Source organism: Erpetoichthys calabaricus, chromosome 2 (assembly GCF_900747795.2).
Source record: "Erpetoichthys calabaricus chromosome 2, fErpCal1.3, whole genome shotgun sequence".
Taxonomy (NCBI): domain Eukaryota; kingdom Metazoa; phylum Chordata; class Cladistia; order Polypteriformes; family Polypteridae; genus Erpetoichthys; species Erpetoichthys calabaricus.
The window spans coordinates 344816604-344844186 of record NC_041395.2 but is presented as its reverse complement, the minus strand read 5'-3'; the positions used below and the strand labels follow the sequence as shown (position 1 = coordinate 344844186).

The 27583-nt window shown below is 41.5% G+C and overlaps 1 protein-coding gene across 1 annotated transcript in view; it reads left to right on the top strand.

Annotated features, from left to right (window-relative positions):
• The window catches only part of psma1 (proteasome 20S subunit alpha 1), a 64886-nt gene that overhangs the window by 18113 nt on the left and 19190 nt on the right, over positions 1-27583 (top strand). The window contains exons 2-6 of the mRNA XM_028796079.2: positions 7974-8018; positions 9518-9619; positions 13483-13586; positions 20203-20291; positions 27116-27186. Of these exons, the coding sequence (XP_028651912.2) occupies positions 7974-8018; positions 9518-9619; positions 13483-13586; positions 20203-20291; positions 27116-27186 (411 nt within the window). The remainder of the gene's footprint in view (positions 1-7973; positions 8019-9517; positions 9620-13482; positions 13587-20202; positions 20292-27115; positions 27187-27583) is intronic.

Sequence of the window (27583 nt, the reverse complement as noted above, 5' to 3'; positions counted from 1 at the left end):
TTGCACTGGCAATCGGAAGGTTGCCGGTTCGAATCCCGTAAATGCCAAAAAGGGATTCTGCTCTGTTGGGCCCTTGAGCAAGGCCCTTAACCTTCAATTGCTGAGCGCTTTGAGTAGTGAGAAAAGCGCTATATAAATGCAAAGAATTATTATTATTATTATTCTCCATGTCGTCAGTCGATGTCTAGTCTCTTTAGCGTTGTCCACTTGCCAGATCATCTCCGTCAACCCCAATAACTTTAGCTGCATGCTTAGTAATCTGCAGAAGCTTTTTTAATTTTGGTTTGTCAGACCACTAAAGCAGGCAATGAATCTGAAAGTGATGACAGACTGTATCAGACTGTGATAAAAGGACAACTTTGTCTACTTTAAATAGTTTGAGTTTACGAGGTAGAAATAAGCGCTGATTGCATTTGGAGGAATTTTTTTTTGTATTTGCATTCCAGTTAAGATCATTATCTAAGTTAGGTCTTAAGTATTTATATTCATTCACTATTTCTATCTCCTGCCCCAAAACAACAATGGGTGAACATCCATCCATTATCCAACCCACTATATCCTAACACAGGGTCACGGGGGTCTCCTGGAGCCAATCCCAGCCAACACAGGGTGCAAGACAGGAATCAAATCCCGGGCAGGGTGCCAGCCCACAACAGGACAAGCACACACTAGGGACAATTTAGGATCGCCAATGCACCTAACCTGCATGTCTTTGGACTGTGGGAGGAAACTCACTCAGACACGGGGAGAACATGCAAATTCCACGCAGGGAGAACCTGGGAAGCGAACTTCAGGTCTCCTTACTGAGAGGCAGCAGTGCTACCACTGCGCCACCGTGCTGCCCTTGGTGAACATCCAGATTTCTTAAATTCAAATATCATTTCTTTGGTCTTTTTTACATTCAGAGTGAGAAAGCTTTTATTACACCCGTTTACCATACCATCCACTTGATTTAGATAGGGGCTTTCATCCTCCCCAGATATTTCAGCCATCATTAACTTTGATATATAAAATGTCGTGCAACAACTGTGGTAGGAGTGTGTGTGTGTGTATTTGCCCTGTGATGGACAGGTGCGCCCTGTTCAGGACTTGTTCTTGCCTTGTGCCCCATCCTAGATAGGATGGGCTCCAGTATACTCTGGTGACCCTGTTCAGACCTACATGGGTTAGAAAATGACTGAATGACTGACAAATCTTCTTCTTCTTTCGGCTCTTCCCATTAGGGGTTGCCATAACAGATCATCTTCTTCCATCTCTTTCTGTCCTTGTCATCTTGTTCTGTTACACCCATCACCTGCATGTCCTCACTCACCACATCCATAAACATCCTCTTAGTCCTTCCTCTTCTCCTCTTACCCGGCAGCTCTATCCTTAGCACCCTTCTCTCATTATACCCAGCATCTCTTCTCTGCACATGTCCAAACCAACGCAATCTCGCCTCTCTGACTTTGTCTCACAAACATCCAAACTGAGCTGACCCTGTAATGTCCTCATTTCTAATCCTGTCCATCCTCGTCACACCAAATGCACATCTCTGACTTTGTCTCCTCTAAAACGGCTAAAAGAAATTTTCTTCAAAATCCTTGGTAGGGATGGTGTGTTCAGTTAACCTCCTTAGCATTACGTTTACCCCCCGAAAACCGAACCCAAAGCTTTTAATTTTTTTTTAATTAAGGCTCCCATTAGAATCAAAAACTACACTAAGCTGCAAATAGAATGGCTATACAAAGAAAACATTCTAAGGTTCTGTTTTGCCTTTCAGCTTTCCCACAACACACTTCACTTAGGTTCAGCTTATCAAGACTTTCATGCTTCAGCTATTTACCTGAAATCTGTCAGTTGAAAAGTTCAAGTATCTCCCATGCAAATCTTTAATTCACACCTCATATTTACTTCCGAATCTTCATCTGCCCAGCCACAAATCCTATTCCGCCCAGTGTGCCAGGTCTAGAACCATCATAAATTGGGTTTGCTCATCTTTAGGTCAGGCTAGAGTACTATGGGCTCTGCCATACTCATTGTAACTGTTATCATTGTACCTCTTCATCAAAGAATTATTGAAGGACACATATGTAAGGCCAGATGCCTGTATTAATGCCAGCATCCTTTAGTTGCATTTTATGATATGCAAGAGGCGACAATGCCCTTATTCTAACCCAGGTCACTGGTGTAAAATCTGTGGCAAATCTGTTATCATAAGCTTTAAATATTTTCTTCATATCTTCATACTTTTTATGAGAAGGAAACACTATTTGTTGTAATTTATGGGAAAAATTAAATACAATGAAGGTATAGCAGTTTGTGAATTTACGTTCTTTTTACTCCAGCCATTTTTCTAGCTTATGCTCACCTACCAGCATTGATCGACATATTCCATAACAGAATATGTAAATACCCAAATGTCGTCATAAGATACAGTAAGAAAAGTATGTTGAGTGTCCCCTGCTGCAGATTTAGCACACAGTCTTTGTGTGGTGTGTTTTGAAACGGTCACCAATGTACGGCCTGACATCGCAGTCGGAGCAGAACGGGATATGTGTTTCTTTGAACACTTTACTAATATTTGTACTTTCTTTTTTTACTCATAAGAGGCTAGAATGTCAGTGCCTGATTTGCATAATCAAATCACACCTGTTTTGTTATCCTAGGCTATCACAGCACCAGGCTTAGTGACGTCCACATTTCCCCTGAAACAGACCTTGTCAGTTGCCGCTTTGTGTGCAGTGGTTAGGGGGCTGACATCTTTCTTGCCCTTACACTTGATTGCAGTCATTTTGCCATTTTTTGCCGTGCATGTACTATGTCGCATCTCACAACTTCTGGTCTTTATGTATGTCAGACTTGGCAACTGCAGCTCCTCATCAGGTCGCATGTGAAATTGACCAACTGCATGCCGACCTTCGGGAGAGTCGTGTTTGCCCCAATTTGTGGTGGCCAATAGTGTGCTGCCTGATGAATCAGGTGCTGTACGCAGGATTAACATGTGGCAAGTTCAATGGTAATTCCTCCCTCCACCCAATTCTGTTGTGTTATGTAAAACATGAAACATCAGACAGACGAGCTTCTCTTCAGTTTGTGAGGTCCAAAACGCTTGTGTTCCTTATTCCTTGTTAGTAAATTACAGTTGTGTATTGTACTTCCAGAAGAGCATTCATTGGTTGTCAGATCTCACGTATACGGATTATATCACTGTGACCAAAGAAAAAATCAGACCTTATTTTTCTCTAGGGCGACGTGGTGGCTCTGAGGCTAGGGATCTGTACTGTTAATTGGAAGGTTGCTGGTTCAAATCCCGTAAACGCCAGGAGTGACTCTACTCCATTGGGCCCTTAACCTGCAATTGCTCTGTCCTGGGTATGACATTAATCTGCATCCAGCCCTGCAAGTAGGCCCTGCATCCTGATCTGTCACCCCCATCACCTGCATGTCCTCTCTCACCACATCCATAAACCTTCCTCTTCTCCTCTTACCAGGCAGCTCTATCCTTAGTACCCTTCTCTCATTGTACCCAGCACCTGTCCTCTACACATGTCCAAACCAACGCAATCTCGCACCGACATTCCATTCCACCTGAACTAGTGTAGCATGGCTGCACTTGGGTCTTAATCTGGGATCCCGAGTTGATTTGTCATGTGGTGGGTTGCAGCAATGCGCTGTATCAGTGCCTGCTCCTAACCTCTCCCTCTCTCTCTCTACTATGCCACCAAGTCACCGGGCATATCATGGCGGTTAAGTCATACAGTGTCGAATGCATCAGTTTTCCTGTGAAGTAAAATCTCAAGCAGTTCAGGTGAGTTACAGCACCATTCACAGAGGGCACGATCTATCACATGGTGCTTTACATAACAAACAAGGCTTCATTTCAGAACTGACAGAAAATTCGAGAGCTTTCATTGGCGTGTTGCTATTAACGGCTGAAATGTCCACAAAAAAGAATAACTGGACAGATCAGTGGCGGTTAATGGGCAGTCTGAGAGAACATTGTGGGATTTTTAGGATAAGAACCAATTGGAATGTGAGGGAGAAGAGAGGCGTGAGATTTTATGAAGTCCACTGATGGAAGGAGGGCCAACCCAAGAGTAGGAGCCACCGATCTGAACGACCATTCACTGAGGGCCGTCAAGCCAGTGATGCACCGAAAAGAAAATTCTTGGCTGAAGCTGAATACATTTTATTTTTTGTCCATTTGTTTTTGCGTCATTGCATGAGTCTTAATTTACATTTATTATTACATTTGCATGGTTGGCTGACACCTTTATCCAATGCGACTTGCAACATTTGAGATACAAATTTTGTTTTTGGTTTTCTAATTAGAACACTGGCAGGTGAAGTGACTTGCTCATGGTGACACAGTGTCGGTGGTAGAATTTAACCTCACAACCTCATGGTTTGAAATTCAAAGCTTTATCCACTACGCCACATGGCAAGTTCTGTTCAATTTCACAAGAGCATTTCCGGAAGTGATTTATTTAACATTTAAAAAAAAAAAAAAAAAAAGTACATATTTGGGGGATTGTGAGCTAGGGCTGTGTATTGGCAAGAATTTTGCGATACAATACTTATCATAACACAGGGGTTACGATTCAATATATCGTGATATAATGCAGTACTGTAAGCAAGGTCTTCTTCTTTCAGCTGCTCCCGTTAGGGGTCGCCACAGCGGATCATCTTTTTCCATATATTCCTGCCCTCTCCATCTTGCTCTGTTACCCCCATCACATGCATATCCTCTCTCAGCACATCCATAAACCTTCTCTTAGGCCTTCCTCTTCTCCTCTTGCCTGGCAGCTCTATCCTTAGCACCCTTCTCTCATTATACCCAGCATCTCTCCTCTGCACATGTCCAAACCAACGCAATCTCGCCTCTCTGACTTTGTCTCACAAACGTCCAACCTGAGGTAAGCAAGGTTTTCTTCTTTCAACTGCTCCCGTTAGGGGTCGCCGCAGCGGATCATCTTTTTCCATATATTCCTGCTCTCTCCATCTTTCTCTGTTAACCCCATCACCTGCATGTCCTCTCTCGGCACATCCATAAAGCTTCTCTTAGGCCTTCCTCTTCTCCTCTTGCCTGGCTGCTCTATCCTTAGCACCCTTCTCTCATTATACCCAGCATCTCTCCTCTGCACATGTCCAAACCAACGCAATCTCGCCTCTCTGACTTTGTCTCACAAACGTCCAAACTGAGCTGACCCTCTAATGTCCTCATTTCTAATCCTGTCCATCCTCGTCACACCAAATGCACATCTTAGCATCTTTTAACTCTGCCACCTCCAGCTCTGTGTTCTGCTTTCTGGCAAGTGCCACCGTCTCCAACCTGTATACCATAGCTGGTCTCACTACTGTCCTGTAGACCTTCCCTTTCACTCTTGTTGATACCCGTCTGTCACAAATCACTCCTGACACTCTTCTCCACCCACTCCACCCTGTCTGCACTCTCTTCTTCACTTCTCTTCCACAATCCCCATTACTCTGTACTGTTGATCCCAATTATTTAAAGTCATCCACCTTCACCAACTCTACTCCCCTCATCCTCAGCATTCCACTGACCTCCCTTTCATTTACACACATGTATTCTGTCTTGTTCCTACTGACCTTCATTCCTCTCCTCTCATATCTCCACCTCTCCAGGGTCTCTTCAGCCTGCTCCCTATTATCGCTACAGATCACAATGTCATCAGCAAACATCACAGTCCATGGGGACTCCTGTCTAATCTTGTCTGTCAACCTGTCCATCACCATTGCAAATAAGAAAGGGCTCAGAGCCGATCCCTGATGTAATCCCACCTCTGTCACTCCTACCGCAGACCTCACCACTGTCACACTGCCCTCGTACATATCCTGTACAATTATTGCGTGCTTCTCTGCCACTCCCGACTTCCTCATACAATACCACAGCTCCTCTCGAGGCACCCTGTCATATGCTTTCTCCAGGTCCACAAAGACGCAATGTGACTCCTTCTGGCCTTCTCTCTACTTCTCCATCAACATCCTTAGAGCAAACATCACATCTGTGGTGCTTTTTCTTGGCATGAAACCATCCTGCTGCTCACTAATCTCACTTCTTAACCGAGCTTCCACTACTCTTTCCCATAACTTCATTGCAATACTGTAAGCAAGGTGATATATTAAATTTATTTTTTAAATCTAATTTTAGGAAAACTATCATAGTATGAAGAACACACCACTATATACATAAAATCTGAGTTTACTTTTGTATGCAATGAGAACAGTGGGATCTGCAACTGCATTCATCACAGTCCCTATAACTTCAGACATCATAGCAATACCTTTTGTGTATTCTGAGGAAAGGAATTAACATGTTCCTATATCACTAAAAAATCACTGCACTTTGTGATCCTGCTTTAACGGTTCATAGCTGGCCACACTATGTTTCAAGTAGTTTATAACAAAATGCATAATATCGTAGCACTGTAATCTGAACAAAAGAATTAGGTAGATACTTTATTAGTCCCAAGGGGAAATTCACAAAATCAACATTTGTTTACAGTATATCATCCATCCATCCATTATCCAACCCGCAATATCCTAACTACAGTGTCACAGGGGTCTGCTGGAGCCAAACCCAGCCAACACAGGGCGCAAGGCAGGAAACAAGGCAGGAGCGCTTTGAGTAGTGAGAAAAGCGCTATATAAATGCAGAGAGTTAAAGAATTATTAACAAATCCCAGGCAGGGCGCCAGCCCACCGCAGGGTACAGTATATCAGTAATAAATAAAAGTGTTTGCAGGATTCTTTAGGTTAACAAATTGAGTAAATTAAAAAAAAAAAATCAAACAACGTTACATATAAATTCAGACAGTGTATATATTCTGCTTTAAAGGTTCACATTCTATTGTATGAAAGCCATTTTTTTTAAATTTTTCAATCTCAATCGGTTAATAAAAGAAAATGCATTGTCCCTGTAACATCCATCATCATAACACTATATTTTGTGAAATCTTAAAAAAGTAGCTACATCAAGTTTGCTCTCAGATTCATTGTGTTCCCCGAATATTTGATTTTGGCATGGATCTTGTCAATCTCCTTAGTGCCTTTTTTATTGTGAAAGCCAAAATGAGTCCACAGTTCCGCTTTGTACGCCGCAGGAGCCGCTCTAACTCCTCTGGATTCAGCCATCGGTTGTTGTGTTACTAGTCAGCTTGGTTTGTCACTGTATGATCCACGTTGTCTGCCAGATCCGCTCGCCTGAGTATTGAAAGCCTACATACGTCAACCCTTATGCTGTTTCCTGTCTCAATTTATGTTTGTTACGTTAGCTGCTATCTTGCGATCGGGGATTTAAACACAAAATGAACTGTGTGCCTTGAATCTTTGAATGTAAACTAGTAATTAAAAATCGACAATGTACTTTCAAAAAACATAATATTGCAATACTGAAGTGTATCGATATTTCTTTACACCCCTATTGTGAGCATATGATTGGACGACTTCACATGTGGATTATACGACACCAGTAATTTGAGGTTTTCATTGGTGTTTTAATTTTGTTTGCTGTTTGTTTAGTGTTGGTCACCATAGACCCTCATTCTATTACAAAATGTCATCTCCACTCTGGAAGAGGTCATGAGATTAAACATTGTCTCTGCCATCAGTATAAACTGCATGGAGTTAAGTAACCTCTGTCACTTTTGGGTGAAATATTCCTCTAAGCTTAGCTTAGGGTGCATGAGGGTACACCTAACCATTATCACTGCACAGTAATACTCGCTGCCCCCCAAATTGGATAGAAGCAGATTTAGAAAATGGGTGGCTGTGTCGTCGTTCCTTGTGGCCCTATGAAGAGACCCTGTACTGAAGGACTGGCAGCAGCTTGTATTTGGTTGAAAGTGTCACTAAAATTGTGACCAGCCAATGTTTAAACCAGTTGTGTTTTTTTTTTTTTGGCTGACTGACAAAGATGGTTGTCTCTGAATAATCATTAACATGTCAATCATTTTTCTTTTCTTTTCAAGTTTCGTAACCAGTATGACAACGATGTCACAGTTTGGAGCCCTCAGGTAAGTTTCTTATTTTTATTTTATGATTTTTTTTTTTTTTTTTACTGTCTCATTCTACAAACAATTCCAGGAAGCTGTAAATTACTTTGCCAGTTTATTCCTTGTACCCAGCTTGCACTGGCATTAGGAACATGACATTTTATTTTCAACAAGAACAGGCTGTTCAGCCCGACAGAAGTCACCAGTCTTATTCACTGAATTTCTCCAAAATAACATCAGTGTGAATTTTAAATGTCCCTAAAGTCCCAACTGACCATAACACTACTTGTTAACTTATTCCACGTGTCTGTGGTTCTCTGGGAAAATAACACTTGTGCAAAATTTACAGTTAACAAGTCCTAGTGTTCTATCTCAATCTACTTTAGTAATCCATCCATCCATCCATCCATTATCCAACTCACTATATCCTAAATGCAGGGTAACGGGGGTCTGCTGGAGCCAATCCCAGCCGACACAGGGCGCAAGGCAGGAACAAACCCCGGGCAGGGTGCCAGCCCACCGCAGTACTTTAGTAATTCCCTTCATAAATTTAATCATGTCACCTCTTTTTTTTTTTCCTTCAACTGAGAAGGTTCAAATCCTTTACTCTTTCCTTGTAACTCATCCTCTGCAGTCCTGAATTCAGGCTTGTCGCTCTTCTCTGGACCTTCTCTAGTGCTGCTATGTCCTTTTTGTAGCTTGGAGACCAAAACTGCACACAGGACTCCAGATGAGGCCTCACCACTGTGTTATAAAGCTTTGAGTTGTACTTCATACGCTAAGGCACTATATAACCTAACAGTCCATTAGCCTCCCTAATGGCTTTTGTATACTGCCGAGAGGTTGATAGGGAAGCGTCCACTATGATTCCTAAATCCTTCTCAAAAGCAGACCTCCCATTGTGTATCCAAATCTAGCATTTTTATATCTTATGTGTACTACTTGTACTTTACATTTACTTACATTACTCAATACATTAAAAAGGTTTTCTCATAAAAATAATATTCAATAAACAAAAATTACAATACAGAGTTTTTATTGCCATGAACTAGAGAGTTACCAAAACAAAAATATATACCCCATCTAACATGCACTGGTCACTGGGAAGAAACCATTACAATAAAGTTACACCAATTGCATGCTGACAGATCGATAGCAAGCACAAATGGATCCAGTTGACTCTAAATGTTGTCTTAACTGCATAAACCTGAAAGTCCATAGAAGACTGTTATACAATCAGTAACTGAAAGTAAATGTCTCAACCAGATCCTTCACAGAAACAATTCAACAAAATGCTGGAAAAGCAGTTGGGAGAGCTGTAGGGAGAACTTAGCTAACCAAACAGGCTTAATGGACTGACTGGTCCCCTATTTATTTTTTATTTATTTTTTTGGTCAAACTTAATGTTCTTACTGTTAGGTCTGAAATGTTTGTGAAATGTGCACTTGAATTTTAGTAGCAGTCCCTCCCTTGAGCCCACTTATAATGATCCCGTTCTGTTTGACTCTGTTGTTTTGTAGGGGCGCATCCATCAGATTGAATATGCCATGGAAGCAGTGAAGCAGGGCTCGGCTACTGTGGGGCTGAAATCGAGGACCCATGCTGTGCTGGTTGCTTTAAAAGTAAGCGTGCCACAGTTAATTGAGATGTTTCTTTTTCCTTCACTAAATGTCACCATTGTCATTTCAGATCTTCTTTTATTCTGTATGTAGTCGTCCTTCACATTTCTTGTAAGTTAGTTTCCAAGTCAGTGAAAAAGCAAAATTTAGGAATATCTGCATTTTTTACTCTGTTTTGTCATGGTTAGGGTTAGGGTTAGTGAAGTTATGGAAGTGGATTGACTCCACTTCACCTCCTTCCATTCATAGTCTAGTATCAGGCTGCAACATCTTTCACTGCCATTGTGTGCATTGCTCTTATTTTTCTAGAAGTACAGTCATGGCCAGAAGTTTGGAGAATGACACAAATATTAATTTTCATAGTTTGCTGCCTCAGCTTTTATGATGCCGATTTGCATCGACTCCATAATGTTATGGAGAGTGATCAGATGAATTGTAATTAATTGCAAAGGCACTCTTTGCCATGAAAATGAACTTCATCCCAAAAAACCCATTTCCACTGCTGTTGTGAAGAAGGCTTCAGGGCGCCCAATAAAGTCCAGCAAGCGCCAGGAGCGTCTCCTAAAGTTGATTCAGCTGCAGGCACCACCAGGGCAGAGCTTGCTCAGGAATGGCAGCAGGCAGGTGTGAGTGAGGCGAAGACTTTTGGTGGGTGACAAGAAGGGCAGCAAAGAAGCCATCAGGGACAGACTGATATTCTGGGATTGGACTGCTGAGGACAAGTCATTTTTTTCAGATGAATCCCCTTTCCGATTGTTTGGGGCATCCGGAAAAAAAGAAAAGGTGAGCGGCACTACCATCAGTCCTGTGTCAGGCCAACAGTAAAGCATCCTGAGACCATTCATGTCACGTGGGGTTGCTTCTCAGCCAAGGCGGTGGGCTCACTCATAATTTGGCCTAAGAACACATCCATGAATAAAGAATGGGACCAAAACTTCCTCTGAGAGCAACTTCTGCCAACCATCCAAGAACAGTTTGGTGACCAACATGATGGAGCACCAGGCCATAAGGCAAAAGTGAGAGCTAAGTGGGAACAAAACATCGAAATTTGGGCTCCAAGGCCAGGAAACTCCCTAAACCTTTAATCCCATAGAGAACTTGTGGTCAAGAGGTGGGTGGACAAACAAAAACCCACCAATTCTGATTCTGCAAGAATGGGCTGCCATCAATCAGGATTTGGCCCAGAAGTTGATTGACCGCCTGTCAGGGCGAATTGCAGAGGTCTGGACAAAGAAAGAAGGGCCAACACTGCAAATATTGACTCTACACATAAACTTCATGTCATTGTCAATAAAAGCCTTTGAAACTTCTGAACTGCTTGTAATTCTACTTCAATGCACCCAGAAACATCTGACAAAAAGATCTAAATACACTGAAGCAGCAAACTTGGTGAAAACCAACACTTGGGTCATTCTCAAACTTTGGGCCACCACTGTATCTTTATTTATAATATGCTACCATGGCTGTTCGTTTGTCTGTCCAGGATTTTAAATCGCCTGTAGCTTGCAAACCGTTTTATCTATTGACCTGAAATTTGGTATACATATACTATGTGATGTCTACTATCCGCTTTCTGGGTGATGATTGACCTCCAAAGTTATTCCTCTTTTTATTTTTATTTTATTTTATTGTAGAATCAACTCTCGGCAGCGGCCAGTGGGGTGGCTGTGCGGCGTATGCGTACGGGCACCATTCTCATTCTCTACCACCTTTGCCGTCACTTCCCCTACCTTTTCATACCTTAAGTCATTCTTGAGGCAGATTGAAGACTTAAGTGCCAGCTTAAGTGAAAAATTATGGAAAACGTACTAAGTAATTGCAACACAAACACTGACTTAATCCGTTTTAACGCGAAAAGATGCCGACGAAAGAAGAGAAGAAGCGGGCTGCTAGGGTGGAGAAAAGAAGAGCTGCTCTGGCAGGAGCAAGCGCATCAACCTCTGAGCAAATGAATGCTAGACGTACAGAGAAAGAATATGAAAACTAGGAATGTTCAAGTCAAATGTATTCACTGCACTTTATCGTGTAGTGCGCCATTACTGGTTTAAGTATATTTTAGCACAAATGCAAGTGTTTGCCCATTGTGAGCGCACGACTGGATGATTTGACATTGTGGATTATGTGACACGAGTAACGTCAAAATGTTTCACAGAGGTTATTATATTGTTTGCTGCGATCCAGCATTAGTCTCAGCAGACACCCTTACTTTCATAAAATTAGTTATCTCTCTTTAAATGCTTTCCTCGGTCATCATTAAAAATCACTTACATATTAAAAAAAAATCAGTTTTTGACTGAATATTCCTTCATACTATAAAGTCACTTTATACTGGAATCCTCGTAACACCCATCCCAGAAGAACCAAGTAAAAATGGTTCTTTTCCACAATTGGTCAAAGTGTGTGTCTGTCGAGCTAACTCTAAAGGGCGAGTTCAATATTACATTTCAAAATGTCTATCACATTTTAAAAGGCTGATATTTAGAGTAATATCAACTTTCAAAACTCGCATGTTATTAAATTTAAAAATGTGCAATAACTTTAATGATATACTCCACACAAAAAAATATTTTTTTTACCTGTTACCCTTTGGTGTTTGTAGTTATGATGGAGAAAAATTGATAATCTCATGTTTTATGGAGAGAACAAAAGTTACAAAATTCCTGCTAAAATAAGCATTAATGAGGCCCAACAGTGAACAACAACATAAAAAACATGTACAGTTACTCATGCTATGGTATCCAGTCATGGATTTTAGCGAAAAAGTGGTTTTTTTTTAGCTAAAATCATATTGAATGGACCCTTTCGGGAAAATATGCTTGTACATAACAGAAGTGCATTATGACGGAAGTGAGCAGCTTTGGAATTGAGGATCCATCTCACTCCTCATTTGGTGATCATTAAGCCACAAACCATTGGCTCATTGCGAAGTGATGTTCTATTTGTTGAAGCACCTCAGATATGCACAAATACCTCCCCCACCTGAAATGTATTCACTCTCTTTAACTTTGTGAATTGGGCCACTGTATAGCACCCAGCCAGGTATAGACTGACACAGAGGCATGTGTAAAATCCAATAAAGACTTTTATTTTCCTTCACGTCTTCCCCGTGAACCCCACAGGCAATGCACAGTCCCAACAGCACTTAATACACACAACACAATCCTTCCTCTGGCACCACCACTCCTCCCAGGCAACCTCATCCTTTTCCTCCTGATTCTGGCCCCGAGTGGTGGTTGCCGGCCCTTTTTATAGCCCACCCGGAAGTGCTCCAGGTGCTTGATCACCTGCTTCTGACTGCACTTCCGGGCGGGGCTGTAGAGTTGTCCAGGCTGGCTCAGGGACCCCTGTAGCACCCCCTTGGCCACCCCAGATCCCAACAGGGATGTGGAGAACTCCATCTCCCATGGTGCCCTGCGGGAAACTGAGGCACCATCCTCAGCCAGGGAGGCTGCCACCAAGCGTCCTGGGGGAGGTATTGACCAGTCCATGATTGCTCCCCCAGAACATATACTGCAGGGGTGTCCCAGCCACCCGCCACACTTTTAATCTCTAGTTGAACACGTCTTTATGAACACACGTCGCAATGTTGGTATCACATAAAGTAGATGGTAGCCAATGAATGAGCTTATAACTGTGCAGGACTCCTGACCAATGAATAAGAGGACAAGATGTGTCTTTAATTCAAACATCCGTTCTTGGTTCCGTACACTCCACTTAAGTTCATGAGAGAATTTGCCAGAAATGGTCTATTTTTTCACAATATTTTTCCTGCTGGTTAATAGTCCCAGTGTGGTAAATGTGAATAGTTTTTACTAAAATAGACTGAATAATGCCAGCTCACCTTTTTCACACCTTTCTTTCTTTAGAGAGCTCAATCTGAACTAGCAGCTCACCAGAAGAAAATCCTCCACGTGGACAACCACATCGGTATCTCCATTGCTGGCCTGACTGCGGATGCCCGTCTTCTGTGGTTTGTATTAAACTTTGATGTTCTTTGACGTAGAAGTGCGCTGGAGTGTTTTATTGGCAATTCATTCCAGCTGAGTGCAAATATTTTACAGGACAATCGAGATAGACAAGTAGAGTGACACGGGTCCATTTTCAGCTAAGCTGACACAAATACGAACTTTTAGCACACGTCATCACTTAAAAGAACACGGTATAGTTGTAAATAAATTACTAGATGTGATGGGAAGTGCAGAGTCACAGAAATAGTTGGGATGCCAGGCGGGCCACCCTGTTTAATTGAGTCTCTTTCGATTGCAGACGAAAGAGCAAGAAAATAAAAAGCTGCACAATGGCACTAAAGTATAAGTTAGGCACTTAAGCAGCGTTTGTCATCTATTGCTGAGAGTTTGACATGGCTTGTTCCAGGGAAGGGACTCTTTTATATGCTTTAACTTAGTAGAGTCGGGTCTTGTGGATGTGATGGGGGCATGATCATTCGATCTCTTTTGCCATCTGTTCTGAACCGTGGAGGGAAGAGACCAGTTAGTTAGTGACAGTGCCCCCTCTCACTCCAAGATGATACTGCATATATGATCAGAGTTGGAGTCACGAGTGAGAGGCCTTCTTCTGGGAACTGGCTTCAGCCTGGAAGAAGCAGGGCCTATGGGTCTGATGAGGGTGTGGTCAGTTGATCTCCTAGGCCGCCCTCTCTCAGTGAAGGGAAGATAATAGACAGTTAACGAAAGCGCCCCCTCTTGTCCTGGAGTGGTACTGCATACCTGCTCAGAGAGGGCAGGGTGATCCTAAAACATGTATGTGTGACATCATAACTGTTGTGGGTGGTCTGGCATTTGAAAATACAATGTGAACAGTGAGGTCCCAGTATAAGTGCCAAGGAGGCCAGAGTTATGGAAAAAGGTGTTTTATTAGCTACATAATAAATGCAAGAATAGATAGATAGAAACTTTATTAATCCCAAGGGCATACTGATAAAGACAATATTAAATTCAAGAGTGATAGCAATGCAGGTATACAGACAGACAATATCTTTGTATAATGTTAACGTTTACCCCCCCCCGGGTGGAATTGAAGAGTCGCATAGTGTGGGGGAGGAACGATCTCCTCAGTCACTCCCAGAATAGTCTAGTATGATGAATAACAAAGTATCAAATAAACAAATATGTCGAGGTTGAACCAGTTGGTGCCTTTGCTGATAGTGCACGTAACATGATTAGATGTATTGCTATGTTTTCATAGTATGATGAAATTCTTACTTGCGTGTCTTTTCAGTATAGGATAGTAATAGATAGATAGATAGATACTTTATTAATCCCAAGGGAAAAGCCAAGCAAAATGACACCTTTTATTAGCTAACTAAAAAGATTACAATATGCAAGCTTTCGAGGCAACTCAGGCCCCTTCTTCTGATTACATCTTGCCTGAAGAAGGGGTCTGAGTTGCCTCGAAAGCTTGCATATTGAAATCTTTTTAGTTAGTCAATAAAAGGCGTCATTTTGCTTGGCTTTTCCCTACATTCATAATGGCTAACACGGTACAACACCCTAGTACTACAGATATACATTAATCTCAAGGGGAAATTCACGTACTCCAGCAGCAGCATATTGTTAAAAAAAAAAAAAAATATTAAATTAAAGATTGATAAAAATGCAAGTATAACAGACGGACAATATCTTTGTATAATGTTAACGTTTACCCCCCCCCACCCCGGGTGGAATTGAAGAGTCACATAGTGTGGGGGAGGAACGATCTCCTCAGTCTGTCAGTGGAGCAGGAAAGTGACAGTAGTCTGTTGCTGAAGCTGCTCCTCTGTCTGGAGGTGATACTGTTCAGTGGATGCAGTGGATTCTCCATGATTGATAGGAGTCTGCTCAGCGCCCGTCGCTCTGCCATGGATGTCAAACTGTCCAGCTCCGTACCTACAATAGAGCCTGCCTTCCTCACCAGTTTGTCCAGGCGTGAGGCGTCCCTCTTCTTTATGCTGTCTCCCGAGCACACCACCGTGTAGAGGAGGGCGCTCACCACAACCGTCTGATAGAACATCTGCAGCATCTTATTGCAGATGTTGAAGGATGCCAGCCTTCTAAGGAAGTATAGTCGGTATAATACCATACCAGCAAAAAGACACACATGGCATAATTTAAAATGTAAAAAAAAAAAACTAAAATAATTAATAAATTGTCAGTAAGTAAATGGAGATCGCATTATGGAGCAGATTAGTAGGGTAGATGCCAGCTGTTACTTTAAAAAAAAGTTCTTCAACAAAAACCGTGGGTAGCAAGTAGATCATTCAGGTTAAATTTCACAAAAAAGTAAAAAATAAATAAATAAATGTTTTTCACCTAGAGAGCCATAGATGCATAGAATAAGTGACCCAGCAATGTGGTAGACAGTAAAAGTTTGGAGAGATCTCCTCTTGATGATATTTTGCAGCAGTTAGGTGAATAGAGAGAGACCGGCTAAGATGGGTCATGCTTGTTCTTACTTTAATCAAGGCAGGCCTTGGTTATTTTCCATGATACGGCCTTTTTCAGGGCAAGAAATAATATATTTGTGAGGTACAGGTAAAAATATTATTTCTAACCTTCCGTCCATTTTCCAAATTAATAATTTGTATATTGGGGCGGCACGGTGGCGCAGTGGGTAGCGCTGCTGCCTCGCAGTTAGAAGACCCGGGTTTGCTTTCCGGGTCCTTCCTGCGTGGAGTTTGCATGTTCTCCCCGTGTCTGCGTGGGTTTCCTGCGGGTACTCCAGTTTCCTCCCACAGTCCAAAGACATGCAGGTCTGTTGCATTGGCGATACTAAATTGTCTGTAGTATGTGCTTGTTGTGTGTGTGTTTGTGTGTGTATGTGCCCTGCGGTGGGCTGGCGCCCTGCCCGGGGTTTGTTTCCTGCCTTGCGCCCTGTGTTGGCTGGGATTGGCTCTAGCAGACACCCGTGACCTTGTAGTTAGGATATAGTGGGTTGGATAACGGCTGGATAGATGGAATTTGTATATTGTAGAAAGTTGACACCTGACCTTGCACAGCAGGAACCGACACCTAATAGCGCCCCAATATGCTGCAAGGCGCATTCACCTATGCTCCTATATTTGCACCAAGTCAGTTTACAGTCGCCAGTCAACCTAATGCACACATGTCTTTGAGAAGGGGAAGAGTAAAATCCAAACAGACAAAGGGAGAACCTGTAAATAACACACACAGAGCTCAAACTCAGACTCCTGCAATTGGGAGGTGGCTGTGTTATCCACCGACAACAAATCAATAATAATCGATGATGAAGACACTTGCCAAAAAATGTTGTTATTGATTAGTTTCCTTGTTACATATTGCACATATCACTTCTTTATAACCTCTTCTTTTAACCAAAAGTAACGTTAATCACATTTTGAGGTGAGCATAAGGATATAAATACAACAGAGGACCACAGACAAAAGAACCTAACTTCACACCTGCTGCAAAACCTGGGTCTTGTAAGATCTGTTGAAATGAGCTTACTCAGCATGGGAACATGACCGTGACTTGGGAGCACCTGAAGTGAAAACATATCAGAGAAATGGTGGTCCCTCTCACTCGCACCAACAGCACTCTCCGTGTCACTTTGTTTCTTCAGGCAGCTCAAATTCTTTAACCGACAGTGTAGAATCCGAATTGATGACTGCAGCAGCTGGTGTTCTAACGTGAAATCAAACAACCTGCTTTTCAATGTCTGCACATGCGTTCTATCAATTTCTGCACATCTCTAACATTGCTACTATGAGCACAACTGATGCACTGTCATAGCAAAAAACTCACAAAGTTACAAATTGTTACAATAAAACTTAGTATTTGCACATTTTTTGTATAGTATTAATAAAAATATACTTTTGTTAGATTGAGTACAACACTTTCTAATGGTAGGATGACCCTCTTAAAGTAGGATGGAAAGTTAGAACTCCGGTATTTGGTACCACACTGTAAATGAGGATGTGACACTTGATTCACTTTGCAGTCTTTGCTGCCATCTAGGGGATGAAATCCAACAATGCACTCTCCGTAACTTTCCTCATTAGAGGAACAGTCATTTTCTTTTTCTGTCTTTTAACTCTTGGGTGGCTGAATATTTTTTACTAAAAAAACTTTTCTGAAAAGCACACACATCAATTGTTTCACACATAAATCAACATAAAGTGTCTGGTGCTGCGTGTTGTGGCCACCAATTCACAGTCTCTTGCAGCTCAAGCCACTGACCGGGTGGAACAACGGCTGGAAGGAATGCGAGACAGCCTGGCTGCCATGCTGTTTTTGTGGTGCAGGGGCAGTCACAGTGGTCGCCGTACAATGCAATCCATTTTGTGCCTCTTGTCATTGTAAGTGGTAGTCCTCCCAGGCAAACGTTGCTATGGGCGCATCAGCTATATCAAAGTTTTCAGCACCACAATCAGCTGATGCTGGTACCTCACATTCGTTTTCGATTACTTGTATCAAAATCAGAGTCTGACCAATTCAGCGATAATACGCAAAATGTCATTCACGCACAGTTTTTTTGCTTTATGCCTTCACTTTGACCTCTTGCCAGATGTTGATGCCATTTTTGCTGTTGTTTGCTCTTTGCTATTCACGAGAGTGCAGGGAATCTCAGTCGAACCAGCAAAGCTAAATTTCCTTCTAGCAAAGAGAGTCGAACTAAAACATAATGGCGAGTTTGGTCACCGTTTACAGTTGATTACCATCCTCAACCCCTTCTGTTGACAAAAGTCGACATCCGCCCTGAAAGAGTTAATAGTGAGAAGTACTCTTTCATATGGACACTTAAAAGATAAAAAAAATAGCAACTGTCTTTGTGTAAATTACTAGAGAAGAGTGCACCGGTGACATCACTGCTGTAGTACTGAGATCTTGGAAGAATTCAAATCCCAAGAATCTGCATTCTTGTACCTGGTGTCCGGATAAGTTGCCCCCCCACATTTTGCCCCCAGTAATTTTCACGACCCACACACACATTTCACCACCACTATATTTTACCGTGGTATTTATGTACATATCTGTAATTCCAATTAAAAATTTAATAAAGCTTACCCAATATTGAAAATAAAAAAAGTTCACTTGGGTAGTGTTTTTATACGACTCACAGATCAACATGTTCCACTGAAAATAGTATGCGTGATTGCCTCCATAAAAGGTGGGTATTGTACTTAAAATTTAATCCGTGTTATGTGATATAGTATTGTACTGGATTTGCCGTTTTTTTTTTTTTTTTTCCCTAGACGTTTCAAGACGTGCGTTAATGGTTTTCGCCGCCTGATTATTGGTGGTGCGTGGCCGTGTTGAAGAACCATCAACACCTCGCAGACAGCGCAATATCAAAACTGTTGTGTCACCAATCACCACATTGTGTATTACTTTCTCACTGAAAACGTTATTTTTGCATCATGAGTAAACCTAAAATCAACTTTATAAAACCCTAATATCCGTTGTTGCAGAGGCACATGCTAATGTCGCGCCATTGCGTCCTAGAAATGACTCGCTGAAACGAGCCATTCGTTATGTTCGAAACCACAACGGTGCTCCTGCTTAGACTTAGCAAGTCCAAAAAATTTTTGTCGATGGCAGTGTGCAACAATTTTTGACGTACGATTGTCAAGACGTACTACTCCCAGGTCGCATGCTTATTTTTTCCACTCCTAACCATCTTCATTTAGTAGCCAAGAGCGGTTTTCTGATGGAACTTTCAGCACAATACCCACGCTTTTCCAGCAGCTTTATACAATTCATGTGGTTAACGAGAAACCCCTTGGGACGCTTAACGCCAGAATTACCAAAGCCTACGAAAAAACTAGTAAATCCGTCCCTCCTTAAATCCCTTTGCACCTCTCCGTCAGTGTCTTTTGTGTTTTAAATGTGTCGATAAGCAGCAAGCAGCCTGCTATCACACCCCCCTCCACCGCCACACAGTTTTTTCAGCTCAGGTCTGTTTACCTGTGTGTCAGTTGCTCAGAGTTGTATAGAGTGAGAATTCAAGCAAAATGACATCTTTTATAAACACTATATTGTTATTTGGAACACATGCATTTAATGTGTGTTCCGTGTCTACAACTTGTAAAGGTTAGCTTTGTTTGTTTTTTTTTTTTTTTTTATTATTATTATTCAGTTTTATTCCCTCAGTCACATTCACGCTTTCCCCGATCTGACCCTGTTAGTTTTCACATAAAGATGTCCTATAACAGAGGTGAACTCCGACGATGATGAGGGTTCTACATCAGCTTTGAATAAAGTTCACGTACTTTTGAACAAACATTCTTTTTCTTTATAAACTTCCAATTAAGCAAAATTTGCATTGACCCACTATTCAATTAACAAAATAGTTGTTAGTTGCAGCCCCACTACCCCACTTTCTTCATTCACAACTTGAAGTTTTTTGTCCCGTGAACAAATTTGGAAGAAATTTTTTGCATGAATGAATTCTTGACTTGAATTCCTGTGTTTTAATTTGAAAAAGCATGGAGCGGAGGTCACATTTAAAAGGCGTGTGTGGATTGGTTTCTTCCATTCAGTACTGTCTTTGAACAATTTTATATATTTGCATGTAGTAAAGTTATTTGTGTGTATTTTTATGTGTTTCTTTGTTTTATTCATTTTTAGTAACTTTATGCGACAAGAGTGTCTGGACTCCAGATTTGTCTTTGACAGACCACTTCCTGTTTCTCGCCTGGTTTCCTTGATTGGAAGCAGTATCCTTTTTCATGATGTTTACTAATAGTTGGATTTGCCGTGAAATCTTTATAAACAAGGAGTGTGAAACTTGGGTCATGGAGGGCTGTAGTGGCTGCAGGTTTTCAGTCCAGCCTTTCTTTCTTTCTTCATAACCAATCACTGCTACTATTTTTTGCCTTAATTTTAAAGTACTTGAGGGTTCTGAATTTTAAAGTAAGGTAAGCAGTATGATGTAGTGGCTAAGGCTTTGGACTTCATACCCTGATGTTGTGGGTTCAAATGCCATTACTGACAATGTGTGAACCTGAGCAAGTCACTTCGCCTGGCTTTTGTCCAGTTGGAAAAGCAAAAGAAATTAAACCAATTGTGTCTCAAATATAAGTCACCTTGCATAAAAAAGGAGTCGGCCAAATAAGTAAATTTAATTCATTTTTCAATCACCAGCCAAAAAATGGTGAGATGCAAAGAAACCAAAAAGGTTGACAAAATTACATGATCCCATTTACAATGGTGTGTCCATCGTGTAGTAGCCATCTTAATAAATACCGGGTGAGTCAAAATTATGTTAACGTTTGAATGACAGAAACAATTTATTCACAAAACAGACTTTGTATGTGCAAGATGATTTGCAGGAATGTCTCAACCTGTTTTCCATCATGATCAACACACAAAAACCAATGAGCAACAGTACCATTTAAAGCTTGGACACACATTTCGCAGGGAATAGATGATACCACAGTTCGTATTCTGTCCTTCAGGTCATTGATATCACAAACTTTTCTACTGTACACACGCTCCTTCACCATACCCCATAACTAGAAATCACAGGGTGTTAAATCAGGGGAGTGTGGAGGCCATGGCTATGGTCCACCACGGCCTATCCATCGACCTGGAAAGGTGTGGTCGAGATAAAAATAATCCATTAGTGTTAAGATAATTTTGACTCGCCCTGTATTTCAAAATATAAATTGATGTATTCGGGTCTACAAACTATTGAAATTTGTGTCTGGTTTGGCAGAATGGGAGCAGTTCATAGTCATAGAATTAAATAACGGGTTTCATTAAGCATGAGAAATTGCTTCTAATTAAGAAATTGATTGGACCAACAATGGTGTTTCCCACTGAATAGGAGATGGCCGATGTGTTAAATTGCTAACACAGAAGAGTCAGATTCTAATCTGTGAATATTTGGAGGCCCAGTGTATAATTTACAGGCAAGCACAAAATTCTAGATTGGTTATTAATGCTCCATGTACTGATGCACTAAGAGAGTCATAAGTGTTATGCAAAAACTGCACCGTACTGTAAATGCATTCTGATTAGGGCTACTGTTCATTTAAAAACGTATTCGTTATTAATCAATGATTAAAATTTTAATCGAAATTAACTGCATATTCATTGCAATTTATCATAATTCCTTTAACCATATTATTTTTCAATAAAGCAGAAATAACTAGGTGATTGCTTTCTAATACAAAAGAGTTTTAATAGTCACTTGCTTATGCATATTAAACCATTTCATTTTATTGAACAGTTTTGTGTAACAGAAACAATGACCCTCCGCCACCTTGAAGGATTGGTGTAATATTTAGCAAAACCAAAATGTATGGTTTGAAGTGATGCGTTACAAGACAGCATACCAAAAGCAGCAACAGTTACAGAAACAATTAAATATTATAAAACAAACCTCAAATTCTGGTTCAAATTCTTTTGTGCACAGGCGGCACTGTGAGATCTGAGGTTGTGCTTAACTGTGTGATCCAAACGAATCAACTTCACCATCATAACCTGGACGTGAGAAGTCATTAATTAGACTGAAAGTGTGCGTAGATTAGGTTTTCATATAGCAAAGAATAGACTTGAGAAAAAGCTTCTTCGTGTCTCTGGTAGGGTTATTTATTCAGATATTTTAAATTGCACATTGTCCTAGAATGTATCATTTATCTATCTATATAAAAGGCAAATACCACTGACTCGCTCATCACGAAATCTCCCGAACCATGAGGACTTGGGACTTGAAATTTAGAATGTAGGTTACACTCGGCCCATAGGTGCTCGCTAAGAAACAGTTTTAAAAATTTTATGGTCCCAGCGTGAAATTTCTTATAGGTTTTTTAAACCCATTTGTCTGTCTGTCTGTCCACTTTTCACGAGAGAACTACTTTTTTTCTATAATTTGCTTGAACATTCCGTTGATTTTGCGACTTTCTCATTGCGCTAAGTATCATAGTTCGCTTGTAGCACCAATTTATTAGTGCAAATCCGAGAGAGACTCATAGGGCTGCAGGGAGGGGGGCGGTGCCCTCCTCACTCATGCATCTACTTCGGGTTGTAACCTTAACTCCGCTTAGTTGGCGAATGAGAGAACTACTTAACAGATTTAGATCTTTTTTTTTATAATTTGCTCTAACATTCCGGATGATTTTGCGACTTCTCTCATTATGCTAAGAATCATAGTTTGCTTGCAGGAGTGATATATTCGCGCTAAGCAGGCTGCGGGCCGAGGGGAGGGGGAAGAGTGACTTTCGGGAGTAGAGAGCTGGACGGGGCCCTCCTCACTGTCCTGTTTCACTAATACGCGGGGGATGGCTAGTGAATTAGAAAATACTAGCTGAGTAAGCCCGTGCTGTAAAAAACCCGGGGCCCTAGAAACTATTGAAATCATCAAAAAAAATTTGAAATGTAGAGATGTCAGGTAATTGCAAGGAACTACTCTGGGTAACTCTCTCCTAGGAGGTTTCGTTTTGTCGACATGCTCACCTCCTCGCTTGTGTATTTGTGGCGGGTGGAAAAATAAAAGGGATACTGTTTTTCCAATGTGCTGGCCACGCTTGTGTATTAGTGGCTAAGCAACTTTGTCTTTCTTCAGAGGTTTCGTTTAGCCGACGTGCTCTCCTAACTTGTGTATTAACGGCTAAGTGAGTTTGTTTCCTCGGAAGTGGAGCCCTTACCCCAATTCCACCTCTCACTTCAGGGCCAGACAGACACACACACTTCCACATGTAGACGTTTATATAAGAAGTCTTAACTATCTTAAACTTCAGCCCAAACTGATGGAAATATTAGCCTGATCGCTTTGCAGTGATTATTGCCTCGTTGTATTGGTTCCAGTGTAATATATATTCTAATGTCAAAATATAATTTAGGCTACAGAAGTAACATACAATTAATTAAACAACAACAACATGCTTGTTTGCTTTGGGGGATGTCTGAGTGAGGCGTAAGGAATCAAGTGACTCCATTCTGTGCCATCTGCTGTTGGCAGACTTGGCTAGCACCTGCACCGTGCTGTTTCAGGTCAGCTATCCCTCCATGTGTGATTGAAAAAGCTCCATGGCAAACGTCTTCATCGCCAGGTACAGGGCTGACCCACTGACATTCTGTCCCTCACTCAGCCCTATAACTTGCTGTATGTTTTAGGGGCAGGGTTCTGGATGGGTTCTGGTTATTCCACTATACTGCTTGATGTGAACACAGCATAATGGCAAGGAGTGCTTGTCTGTTTACAAAGGTGACGCAGCACAAAAATTTAATTATTCACTCCGCTTGTTTAACTGGTTTGATTTTAATTGTTCTCATGTTATTCTGTGCACTTTGAAGAGCTAGTGTATATGTGAAACGGATGTATTTGGAAATATGGGTCAAATTGTGTCCCCTACTGATTCAATACGGAACACCATTGTTTTTTATAAGGGACAAGTGGTGACTGCAGGTGTGTGTGACCATTCTCAAGAAGCAACACAGGAAGCAATCAAGCACTATTAATAGACTTGGATTCATTTGGCACTGTTTCATTAAGAGCTGTGAGCAGTACAAAAGAATCCAATTAAACAAATGCAATTAGGGGTTGTGTTAACTTTAATCTCAGAAATTAACATGTTAATCGCACACGTTAACAGCGATTAATCAGCAGCATTCTGTTAATGACAAATAAATGCATCTGAGGTTTTTCAGGTAAATTAGAAGTCTTGAGGCAAGGTAGTTGTTGTCACTAATGATGGAGCTGGAGAGTTGTGGCATGTTGTACTTAATTTAGCACGTGCAAGGTTGTGTTTCACTGGACTCTGTACACAAGACAACAAGGACCCTATAAATGTGGTCACAGTCCAACATTGTGGGTCTGGTTAATGCATAATTTGAGTGTTTTTAAGGTAAGCATCAGGAAATCATTCTGCAGAAAATGGTACTTCATTCTAGGGCTTGGCACATGATGTCTGTATGAAGTAAGCAGTGGTGGTGTGGCACAGGTTTGCTGATGAGTAGGGAGTATAGTGGATAGGACATCTTGTCCAACTCAAGAGCCTGGTGGCTGTGTTTGAGACTGTTGTAATTTATGAAGATTTGGTACAAGAGGGTAATTAGAAAGACAGTTGTGCTCAGTTGCATTAATGAAAATGTAATGTGGCAGGGATTCTCTTTGGAGATGATTCATAGATGACAGGGTGTGTATCTGAAAATCCCACGGAAGTGAAGATCATAAAGATGTGCTGCTAGTCGTAAAGTTCTCATGGAGAATGAAAGGATAATTGGCAGTATTTGGTGCACTCGATGCACTATATGGCGAAACGTATGTGGACACCCCTCCAAATGACTGAGTTCAGGTGTTTCATTATTAACAGGTACATCAAATCATTTCCATTGACAAACACTGGCAGGAGGATGGATTGTACTGAAGAGCTCAGTGACTTTCAATGTGGCACTGTCATAGGATGTCACCTTTACCACAAGTCAGTGTGTGAGATTTCTGCTCTGCTAGATCTTCCCCCACAAACACGGCCCGGTGAACTGCATGAGCTGCTATTGTGAAGCGGAAGTGTCGAGGAGCAACATGAGCTTGGCCACGCAAACTCACAGAACAGAGCTGCCGAGTGCTGAAGCACATAAAAATGGCCTATCTGTGGCGTCACTCACAACAAAATTCCAGACTGCCTCCAAAAATAACACCAGTGCAAGAACTGTGTGTCATGAGCTTCATGAAATGGATTTCCATGGCTAAGCCTAAGATCACTGTATGCAGTGCTTCCTGCCTTTGGACTTTGGAGCAGTGTAAATATGGAGTGATGAATTACGCTTTATTATCCTCAGTCTGGGTTTGGCCGATGGACTGCATAGTGTCTACTTTATTAAAGTTTGGTGGTGGTGGGGTTAATGGCAGGGTTTGAACTTGGGTCCTTGATTCTAGTGAAGAATTCTGCTAAAGGTACAGCATACAAAGACATTTGAGACAATTCTGCACTTCCAGTGCAGTTCCTTTTTTTGTACCAGCATGGCTGTCTCATAAAGCCAGCTCAGTAACGACAGAGAAACCTTAGTGGCCTACACAAAGCCCTGACCATCAGTCCTATTGAACACCTTTAGGATGAATTGGAATTGCAATTACAAGCCAGGCCTTCTCATCAATTATCAGTAACTGACCTCACAAATGCTCATGTGGCTCAGCGGGTACAATTCCCCACAGACACACTGTGAAAACCTGTGAAAAGAAGATTGGAGATGGCCTCCTTTGGTGGGGGACTCCATATTGGTGCCCATGGTTTTGGAATGGGATGTCCAACAAGCTTATATAGGTGTGATGGTCAGGTGTCGACAAACTTTGTGACTGTATTGTGTACTTGGTGCTGCTCCAACAGTCAGTTATGTTTGTAAAGCATTCAGCTGCAGGAAGGAGACGTCTTTATGCTGACATGAACTTCACTAATGTGTACCCACACACAGCAGGACTTAAGGGTGTCCCTGGCAAATCAGGTTTTGTAGGTACAGTGTGTGAGAGAAGTGACTGAGCAAAGACTGTTATGGTAAACCTTAATTTAAACTTCAAGTTAAATAGTAAAGCCGTGTTGGTACAGTCATGTGGTCAAAGAATTAAGGTGAAGGTTAAAGGTGAGGTTTTTAAGAAAGTGGTAAGACCAGCAATGAAGTATGGAGCTGAGACATAGGCAATAAAGGGAGTGCAGGAGAAGAAGTTAGATCTGCCAAAAATGAGAATCACGAGATGGATAAAGAGTGACAGAATAAGAAATTAGACAACCAGGTGTACAGCAAAAGTGGGAGAGATCTATAAGTAAGTACAGAAAAGTACGTTGAAATGTTATGGACATGTGATGAGAAGAGGCAATGAATATGTAGGCAAAATTAATAATTACATTTACATAGCACTCTTCTGACTACTTGGAGCACTTAGACAGAGGAGAACCACTTCAACCACCACCAATGTGTAGCGCCCGGTTGGATGATGCGACGGCAGCCATTATTGTGCCAGTGTGCTCACTCTATTAAGCTATTAGGTGTGTAAGGGGTAAGAAAGAGAGCCGGTTAGACACAGGGGATGATTAGGAGGCCAGTAAGGACCAGGCCGTGATGGGCAGTTTAGCCAGGACTTTGGGATAAACTGTACTGTTTTTGAAAGATGCCAAGAGATCTTTACTGACCCCAGATAGTCAGGAGCTCAGTTTTACATTTAAACCAAAGAATGGAGCCATATTTACAACACAGTGTCGCCCCCCCCCCCCATCATTGTACTCTGGAGTATTGAGATCCACATTCAGATCCCAGGGTAAGCGCCCCCTGCTGACCTCACCAACACCTCTTCCAGCAGCAACCAAAGGTTTTTCTGCTTGGTCTCCCATCCAAGTACTAGCTGGGCCTGAACACGCTTAGCTTCAGATGGATGGCTGCTGGACTCTGAACTGAGTTTGAAGGTTGAAAGGCCATTTCCAGGGTAAATTCCTCATCGCTTTGCGATTCATTTTATCTGAAAATATTAACGCCATGGTGATTCTTTGTATTTGTGCAGATTTCTCTGTGTATTAATGGAAGGTTTGTCCTTAACTGTGTCTCTAAGAAACCCAGATTCCAACACAGCGCTATGGCAGACGGCCATATGGGGTGGGACTACTGATAGCAGGCTATGACGTAAGTTCTTTGACATATTCTTTGTGCTGTAATGGCTTTTGTCAGAATGTTTGGCTTTTTGTTATTAACTGTATTCCTTTTGCTCTTCTCCCACTTTATCTTATCCATTATATATATACACACTGCACTTTGTTTTGCTAGCTGTGTAAAGATTGCCTTCAAAATTGATTTGCCTTGGAAATGTAAAAAAAAAAACATTAAGAGTCAAGTAAACAGTTTACATTAAGGGATATTAATAGCGTTGGGTGTAATTATGGTAGCCCTTGGCCGTCTCAGAATGACATTCCAAAGTTAGAAAACATACTTTTACCCTAAAAGTATACAGTGCATTCGTCTGACTTTATTATGTTGTGGATTTAATTTTAGATGGATAAATTTGCCATTTTTTCCTTATCAG